Genomic DNA, 10,113 nt, shown 5'->3' with positions numbered 1-10,113 from the left:
AAAACTATGGCAGTGCTACCAACATCAAAACAAAAGCAGCCAGAGCAAACGTCCAAACTGAGACGATAATGGTCAACTATCAATGATGAAAGACGGCATTTTGACGTACCGAGCAAGAAGTCAAAATACAGAGGATAGAAGAAAGGACAACCAAAGACACAGCAATGCTTTCCACATTGTGACAGAGCAGCAGCAGCAGCACCAGGCTGCCGGGATACGGTATGCAGTGCGCAATGTCACTTGTACGGCAAAAATGTAATAATCAGTAAGTCAAATGATAATTAAATAGACACCCTAGCTGCAAACAGGCGTTGATATACTTCACTGGGGACATGTTGAAAATGTGTGCCCCGACCGGGCCTCGAACCCGGGATCTCCTGCTTACATGGCAGACGCTCTATCCGTCTGAGCCACCGCGGGCACAGAGGATAGTGCGTCTGCAGGGACTGATCCCTTGCACGCTCCGTGTGAGATCCACATTGCCAACATGTCCACACCACTACATCTATTAGGCGCACTACGAATGTAGTGGTGTGGACATGTTGGCAATGTGGATCTCACACGGAGCGTGCAAGGGATCAGTCCCTGCAGACGCACTATCCTCTGTGCCCGCGGTGGCTCAGACGGATAGAGCGTCTGCCATGTAAGCAGGAGATCCCGGGTTCGAGGCCCGGTCGGGGCACACATTTTCAACATGTCCCCAGTGAAGTATATCAACGCCTGTTTGCAGCTAGGGTGTCTATTTAATTATCATTTCATTTCTAGCAAAGCTGCATGGTCATCCACGGTATGTGTTCTTTCGGGAACAAATACTACCGTCATATATAATCAGTAAGTCTCCCACAAAAAGCCAAAACCGAAGTGCGTGTTGTGCTGACATACATTGAGATTACGGCGTGTCCGGCTTCAAAGACCCATTCGTGTTGTACGGAACTCATTACTCATTCTACAAACATCAATTCGTAATGATAAATATGCCTGTATGATTTGCCTGTCTTTAATTGTTCAGTACCCAAGTGGAAGCAGGCACAACATTGGCGAGCTTCCTGACCGGCGCCCGGCACGCGGAGAATCGGATATCGCTGTCACGTGACAGACAGTTGTGCCCCGGAAGAATAAGCCGTCGTGACTGTGGATGTTCTTTGCTGCATTTATTATCTGATAATGTAATAATTTTGTTGATGTGGGGAAAAAGAATATCTGGATTTCAGCTTCCAGTAAGTCACTTTTTGTCTTCAGCCGCAACAACCTACAATCGTATAACGTCGTACATTTGATGTGTGTGGCATAACATCACATATATTCGCTGAAGAAATTAAATTGGTGGAAACAGATTACATTTCAAAATGATATAACGGAGCTGTGAATATTTATTTAAAAAATGTACCTGCTAGAAAGAATGCTGCTATTTCAATTTTTCAATTTCAGTAGAGTAGAATGTGGCAGTAACTCACTACAATTTATGTAATGCCGTTCCTTATGAAGTACTGTATATCTGACCGTCATCAATTATGATAACTTACATTTTTTTAATACCGGAAACGACCTCAGGTTGAAGTGAAGACAGTTTAATTGGAGCAATTGTCGAAGAACAGAGAAAATTAATTTGCCTTGCCAATATTTTTTAAAAACTCTAATTTTTGTTTTAGACTAAGATGATCTACATGGAAGTACACTCTTTAAGACACTAATATACAGAATGTTATCTGTGGCACCAATAGAAAATGAAAATACATTGAAACTAGATTACGACAAATTACTAAGCTTGGGGATGAATTTTGTTCTTCAGTATTAAATTAAAAGTTTGTGGCCTAATCTGGATAAAAGAGCACATGCAGCATCGAAAGTAAATTCACATATACGAATATTATTTTATCCACACCTACAGTTCATAAACAATTAACCAAGAAATCACTATAGCAAAATAACCCGGAGAGCATTCTCAGTAGACAAAGATACTACAAATACCTACGTTGCTTTAATATCAACTACAACTAGTTTAAAAACCAGTATAGTTGCCTCTGATCAATGACGTGCAGAAAAATATCAGTATAGTGTGCATAAAATATTACTTTTTTTTACTTCAGCTGTCCACAGTTCTTTTTTCTGTATTTTGGCATTCATTTCACCATTTAATAGTTCCTAATTCATATAAAATCTCTTTTAGGTCTTGTCTATCTTTTTTCCTGGCACTCCATAGTAGTACCTACAGCACTCTCTACATGGGAAATTATCAGGTTTTTTCCGCACAAAAAGATGAGAACAGGGGGAGAAAAAAAAGGGTGACTGGCCCAGAGAGCACAGTTGCATGGAAAGAGCCGAAGACAGGCAGAACACTCGATATCACAGTGGGGAGCACAGCAAGAACTCGCAATGCCATGACATTCTCCCGAACACTAACCCTGTAAACTCTTACAGGTGTGTTCATTACTGCTGTTTGGTTATCAATCATTCCTGAAACAGCTGAGGTGTCAGAAGAACAATGCCGAAACCGTACATACACCGGGTCACCAAGTGAATGATGCCACAATTAAGAGTCAAAAATTAACAAGCAGCAATGCCGTGTACACCCGAGTCTATAAATTTCATAACAAATTCCCATCTTCTGAAACAATCCAAATTCCCTCCCTGCCTTCTGCCTCTGACTCACTCACTCACTCACTCACTCACTCTCTCTCTCTCTCTCTCTCTCTCTCTCTCTCTCTCTCTCTCTCTCTTTCTCTCTCTCTCCCCCCCCCCCTTTTTTTACTTTAATTTTTCAAAATCTGTGCACAAACTGCTATGGCGAATATAAATATTTCTCTACCTCTAATCATAGGTACAATGACCGACGTACAATATTTTCATAAGTGACTACCCTCTACTACGCCTAAAATGACAGTTAAACTCTATGTTCAAAACAACTACTTATGCCTCAACTCACTACAAAAGAAATTGTGTTACATTTTTTTCCCATATTTCGTTTTTTACAAAATCTCCTTGCTGCAGGTTCAGAAAATGTCAAAGTGCCCTGCCTGACAATTGTCCGATATGTGGAAGCACCAGCAGTGAACGTAAGTGTGTATGTGTGTGTGTGTGTTTTATGGAAGTGGATTGGCGGCTCCTTTGAGTGTCCTGTGCACCACGACCAGATAATGGATATACTTGGAAGGAGAGACAGCACTGGTTGTATTTTTTTGTTTTATTAACCGCAAAATCGATTTTCGGTCACTCAGTGACCGTCCTCAATGCTGTAATATACAATTTAAATTGTTAGGTACTGGTGTCAACAAGCTTAGAGCGATCACATAAACTGTCTCTCCTTCCAAGTATATTTTACGGAAGTGTCTTCATCTTTCCTGTCTGCAACTTAATGTGTCTTTTTTACGATAAGTAGCAATCTGTCTTCCTATATTGTTGATATTCCTACCTGGAGCTCCCATTGTTTAGTAACTAAGTACACAAGTAAAGCATGATATGAAAAAAAAACGTGAAGAAAGGCATCTGATGGAGATAGTTTATAATCTTTTGCATATGCCCTATCATAACAAAAATCTTAGATCCAGAAATCTTATGCTGCTTTGTGTCGTTAACAGGGTTACCATTGCTGTGTCATTAACAGGATTACCACTGTTGAGTCACTAAAATAGGAGTGGAAAATAGCAATAATAAATCTGCTGCGTAAAGAGGGTGAGATAGGCAACTTCTCAACAATTACATTTCTGCCTGTGGCATATAAAATATTATCAAAAATTCTCCTGAACAGAATTGAATAAACTTTAGACAAACAACTAGGAGAATATCAAGACTTTCAAAAGGAAAGGTATTACACAGAACAGAGTTTTAAATTTAAAATCAATAATCTGCCAGGGAATGTTAACCAGCAAATCTATAATGATCTCTTTTACATATTTCAAGGAAGTATTTGATTCGGTACACAGAGAAATAATAGACAAAATCATTAGAGAAATTAGTGTTGAAGTGAGATTAGTAAACACAATTTGTGAAACTCCAACAAATACATTATCTTAAGTGAAATTCATGAGAGAAATATCTCAGCCCTTTGAAATAAAACCTGGTGTTAGACAAGGAGACAGTTTATCACCTTTACTGTGTATATGTGTTTTTAGAAGGAAAAAAGTAAGAATGTGGAATTTGGAGCTAAAAGAAGAGAGGAGAAGGAGGAGGAGGAGGAGGAGGAGGAGGAGGAGGAGGAGGAGAAGGAAAGAAAGAAAGAAAGAAAGAAAGAAAGAAAGGACAAAACTGGATCAATAATTCTGAGAAAAGAAGTGGAACCAAGGGAATTAATCAATTTTTTTACAGACAATTTTGCAATACTTTCAGAAAATCCGACAGAAGCAGTTACTCAAATAAATCTTATGGAAAAAAAATAGCAAATAAAAGTCGTTCCAAAATTTCAACAGAAAAAGCCAAATTCATGACAATTACAACAAATGCACCAAAGTACACAGAAAAACAGACAGGTAAAATAAAGAGAAATAGTTAATTTAAATATCTTGGAGAAACTGTACAGCAAAATGGGCTAGAAAAATTTGCAATAGATGCTACAACCTCATAAAATGGAAATAACATATACACACGAATGATAACGATGAACTATAAGCAGGAAAGAAGAGAGGTACTTGAAAGATGGATAATTAGAAAAATAATGAGTGCAATTTAAATTACACATGGCTGGAAAATGAGAAGTAATGGCAAAGCAAAAATTAACTTTTTTTGTACACTTCTACCAAATAAACGAGAACTGGCTAATGAAACAAAATATTGATGTATTTATGGAAAAAGGAACAACAATAGCATAAAAACGAGAGAAGAACAACAAAAAACATCACAGTTCGCAAATAACAGCGGGAAACTTTTTTAAAGAATAATGTAGTAAATTTAGAAGGCTTTCAAAGCAGAAGATATGAGAAAAAAGAACAATATGGGCAAAAGACCGTATTAAGAAGTCAAGAGACAGAAGATGAAGGAGTACTGGGGAAATAGGAAACGACAAAGAAAGTAGTTACATGGTTCCAGATCATCATCATTAAAGAGATTAAAAAGTAATAATAACAATAATAACAATGACACATGCTTTGAAAAAAACACCACAGGACCACACTTAAAAAGCAGTTTACAACAGAATGGAAGTGAAGTAGATGAGTATATACGGCAGAAACAAGTTTGCATTTCAATTAACATTTGTCTCCTCTTCATAGTTTTCATACAACTTTTACTAATAACCCATAACCTCACAAGCCGTTCACTGCTACCTCTCCTGCCTGTGATGGTCTACTAACAAGGAATATCCAGAAAATAACCTCTGTTTTGGTGTAGTGTGTTATGCTGCAACAGTGAGAAAGGCAAGTCGCTTCTTATTCGCTAACAGTAGCCTTTCAAAATAAGTGCTGCAATTTAAAATCCTGGCGAATGTGAAATCTGCTATGTAATGCTGCTCTTAGTAGCAAAAGATCTCAATGCAGTTAACATTACATCATAAAATTCGTGCCACGTACGAACAGTCATGTTGTTTATTTAAGAATGGAAAGATGAATGTTAATGATGAGGCAGTATGGACACTGAAAATGGAGGAAAAACCTCGTTATGGAACCTTTTTGACAGGACTACTTGATTTATCATCATCATCATCATCATCATCATCATCATCATCATCATCATCATCATCTGAAGTGATGATGATAGCTACGCAACACAATCTGGTACCACCCATTTCGGACAACTGCCCCACATGGCATAACAGCACCGACATCATCTGACCTAATGGAGACAACACCCACAAATCTCACTGTTCTGGCCAAGCAAAATAGAACTTCAAAAATAACAGTGACACTGTCCATCACATAACTGTCACATTCTCGGGGCAACAACAATTGTTGCTCTTAAGCAAACACTAATTCTCCTCCTTTCTTCCCTTCAAACATCGCTTCAAAAAATATAAATATACACATTCACGAGTTCGCACTTACATAAATATCTACACAGATTCAATTGGACCCCCGCACCTCCGAGGCATCCCTCCGAAACGGCAGCTCGCCGGGACGCACCGACCTCTGCTCTGGGGGACAGACACGTCCCGGGTGTGCGGCGGAGAGTGTCTTATACGAGAGAGCACAAATCGATACACACGGGTGCGTATTCTTTGGAAAAAAACACCTGACTAATATAAAACAATTACACTGATTATTGACTTTACAGTTTCTTTTTGAAATACAATAATTGTTGTTATAAACACCTGGGCTTGCCCATTGTCCAAACAAAATATCTTCCTGTAATACAACAACACTTCACTTTAAATGTCAGTGGCTACATGTTGACCATGTATAACTGTCACTCTCAGTTTTAAATCCAAGACACAGTCACAACTGGCTCACATAGGTAAACAGTGAAGGATGAGTTGCTACAGGGAAACTGGATTTATAAGTGTAGGGAATGCCTACACGTGTACTGTGACAAGACTGTTGCAAGTTCTAGACACAAAAAACAGTTGCAGTTACGAAAACTTTGGGTCACGTCACAGGCTCGTAGAGCTGGTCGGCTATCGTGTGGAAGGAAAAAAGATCTCAGTTTTATTAGGAGAATAGTGAATGATGGGTGAACAGACAAAGGAGCCGAAGCGATCCTCTTCCTATCTTTCCAACTCTCACAGACAAAATCTACAAAGAGGTAGTGTGCAGAATGCATTTTGAACATAACAACAACAGACATACCACAACATCAGCGCACTCAGAGAGCAGTACGTCACAGAACGTAACAAGTGCCATTTTACTAAATCTGCACAACTAAAGGTAATTAATCGACAGTAATCATCAGCAGTTTAAATTTCCTACTGTGTCAAACGGGACCGTGTTATTTACATTACCACAGATGTAAATTATACAGCGGAGACAGAAAGTAGAAATGAGCGAAGGGCGAGCTCACCGCAAAACCCTAGGAAAATCCTGTTTCTCTCGTTTGGTACCCGTACAACTGTGTCATTTGTAAACAATCTGCTACTATTTTCCGCACCATCCTTGGCCAGAAAAGAAGCATATTCAGTTTCACAATTTCAATTTTTTCTGTATAGCTGTGACTACTGGTCTGTATAACGACAGACCTGGGCTCCACACAATCACTCGGTGGAATTGAAAAACGTCCTGTTAGCAGTACTTAGAACTTACGAGAACGTACCCACTTTGCGAGAAGAAATCTGCACAACGGTTTACAAAATGTGTGAAACTAGCAAGAAATTGCGTTCGGTCTCAGACGAGCTGTAATAACTATCAGATCGATAATGTTCTGCCAGACCAGCTGCCGAGAAACGGGCACCCTCCCTTCTGTTTCCGACAAACATTTTCAAAGGTCCGTGTAGAATATCACTCGTATAGGTAGATTAAAGAATATACCGCAGATCTGACAATCTAAAGAGGACCTAGGTAGAGCCCAGACAGAAGCAATGGAAGAAGTAAACACAAAACTGTTCAGCCAAAAGATAAACTGCTGGACAACATGGGGAAAAAAACCTGCACTCTGTGGTCCAACAGGACCTGTACAGAAATAATAAAAATATTAACAATAACTCATCAAAGCTGAGATACTCCGGCTCAAGTTTGAGCAATTTCCAAGTCACAGAATGACAAACATTCGCTCTTTCACTGTAGTTCTATATCGACAGTGAAGTCTGGCCGAGCCTCTACTAATCGAAATGTGCAGTAACGGAAACAAAGTAAACCGAAACTTTAACCCACCGGCCGGCAGCCGATGCGGCAGAATTTGTCACTCTGACGATCTACAGAGTCTGTGCACCCTGTTACAAGGAAATATTGTAATAAAAATTTACGTAACACCAACGGCTCCAGAGTGTGGCGCACCGCCACGTCGCCTGCCGAAACAGACTCCCCCCTCAGTACTCGGTACAAGCACAGTGGCGGCACACCCGGGCCGCAGCCCCTTCCCTGGCGCGTCGCTAGCCCGGCCGCAGCCAGAGCACACTACACGAAGCAGCTGCAGCAGTGTCTGTGGCGACGCGTCTGGGTCTGCCGTGCGCCCAGGCAGCGGTCTAGCGCTTGCGGCGGCAGAAGCGCTTGTGCTCCTTCTGCCAGTGCAGCTGCTGACAGTCGATGCTGCAGTACGCCGTGTTCCAGCAGCAGTGGTAGATGGCCTCGCTCTCGCAATTGTAGCACTGAAACAGGAGTGCGGGGCTTAGTAAACACATGTGTCCACTGAAGTTTAGTATAATTTAGTTATTTGACAAGGGGGCATTACAGACTAGGGACGAGAAAAACCGACCGACCGACGAGTATTTTACTTCAGAATAACTGCAATCTTTTGGTATTTCCTTGCTCTCTGCTACTAGAAATACACTAATGGCCATTAAAATTGCTACACCAAGAAGAAATGCAGGTGATAAAAGGGTATTCATTGAACAAATATATTATACTAGAACTGACATGTGACTACATTTTCACGCAATTTGGGTGCATAGATCCTGAGAAATCAGTATCCAGAACAACCACCTCTGGCCGTAATAACGGCCTCGATACGCCTGGGCATTGAGTCAAACAGAGCTCGGATGGCGTGTACAGGTACAGCTGCCCGTGCAGCTTCAAGACGATACCACAGTTCATCGAGAGTAGTGACTGACGTATTGTGACGAGCCAGTTGCTCAGTCACCATTCACCAGACGTTGTCAATTGGTGAGAGGTCTGGAGAATGTACTGGCCAGGGCAGCAGTCGAACATTTTCTGTATCCAGAAAGGCCCGTACAGGACCTGCAACATGCAGTCGTGCATCATCCTGCTGAAATGTACGGTTTCGCAGGGATCGAATGAAGGGTAGAGCCACAGGTCATAACACATCTGAAAGTAACGTCCACTGTTCAAAGTGCTGTCAATGTGAACAAGAGGTGACAGAGACGTGTAACCGATGGGACCCCATACCATCACGCCGGGTGATACGCCAGTATGGCGATGACGAATACACGCTTCCAATGTGCGTTCACCGCGATGTCGCCAAACACGGATACGACCATCGTGATGTTGTAAACAGAACCTGGATTCATCCAAAAAAATGACGTTTTGCCATTCGTGCACCCAGGTTCGTCGTCGAGTACACCATCGTAGGCGCTCCTGTCTGTGATGCAGCGTCAAGGGTAACCGCACCCACGGTCTCTGAGCTGATAGTCCGTGCTGGTGCAAACGTCGTCGAACTGTTCGTGCAGATGGTTGTAGTCTTGCAAACGTCCCCATCGGTTGCCTCAGGGATCGAGACGTGGCTGCACGATCCGTTACAGCCATGTGGATAAGATGCCTGTCATCTCGACTGCTAATGATACGAGGCCGTTGGGATCCAGCACGGCGTTCCGTATTACCCTCCTGAACCGACAGATTCCATATTCTGCTAACAGTCACTGGATTTCGACCAACGCGAGCAGCAATGTTGCGATACGATAAACCACAATCACGATAGGCTACAATTCGACCTTTATCAAAGTCGGAAACATGATGGTGCGCATTTCTCCTCCTTATACGAGGCATCACAATAACGTTTCACCAGGCAACTCCGGTCAACTGCTGTTTGTGTACGAGAAATCGGTTGGAAACTATCCTCATTTCAGCACGTTGTAGGTGTCGCCACTGTCGTCAACCTTGTGTGAATGCTCTGAAAAGCTACTCATTTGCATATCACAACATCTTCTTCCTGTTGATTAAATTTCGTGTCTGTAACACGTCATCTTCGTGGTGTAGCAATTTTAATGGCCAGAAGTGGGTTCTTTTTTTTCTGATGATGGGTATAAAAGCGATGTATCAGCTTGCTCATAACAGTGGTGCAATTTTCTTTTTCTTTTTTTTTTTTTTTTTAAAAAAAAAAAAGAAAAAATTTTTCTAACGACAAGTTTGGTAGGGCACCTTGTGAGTTCTGATAGATAGATATCATTTTTGCATGATAGTGAAAGGAGTCAACCTACAGGTCAACACATTATAGAATGAGTATTTACGAACAGATTGGAGAATAAATATTTGCCGTTTGGTTCATTCATTCATTACTAAAATTTTAACTATTATAATGTAATTGTAGCTGGTAAATGCTATTTTGGCCACTATCTAAACTGTTCATTGGAATATTTTAAGAGAG

At 41.1% G+C, this 10,113-nt stretch overlaps 1 protein-coding gene and 2 non-coding genes across 3 annotated transcripts in view; 1 reads left to right on the top strand and 2 right to left on the bottom strand.

Annotated features, from left to right (window-relative positions):
• Positions 1-346: 346 nt before the first annotated feature.
• Positions 347-421, bottom strand: Trnat-ugu. Its single transcript has one exon. It is a non-coding gene; the product is annotated as a tRNA-Thr (tRNA).
• Positions 422-607: 186 nt separating this feature from the next.
• On the top strand, positions 608-682 carry Trnat-ugu. The gene has a single exon. It is a non-coding gene; the product is annotated as a tRNA-Thr (tRNA).
• Positions 683-5,681: 4,999 nt separating this feature from the next.
• The window catches only part of LOC124553771 (zinc finger MYND domain-containing protein 11), a 231,224-nt gene continuing 226,792 nt past the window's right edge, over positions 5,682-10,113 (bottom strand). Inside the window, exon 15 of the mRNA XM_047127709.1 lies at positions 5,682-8,161. Coding sequence (XP_046983665.1) covers positions 8,039-8,161 — 123 coding nt within the window. The 3' untranslated portion in view covers positions 5,682-8,038. The remainder of the gene's footprint in view (positions 8,162-10,113) is intronic.

This window comes from Schistocerca americana, chromosome 11 (genome assembly GCF_021461395.2).
Source record: "Schistocerca americana isolate TAMUIC-IGC-003095 chromosome 11, iqSchAmer2.1, whole genome shotgun sequence".
Classification (NCBI taxonomy): Eukaryota; Metazoa; Arthropoda; class Insecta; order Orthoptera; family Acrididae; genus Schistocerca; species Schistocerca americana.
This window is presented reverse-complemented; position numbering and strand designations above follow the sequence as displayed.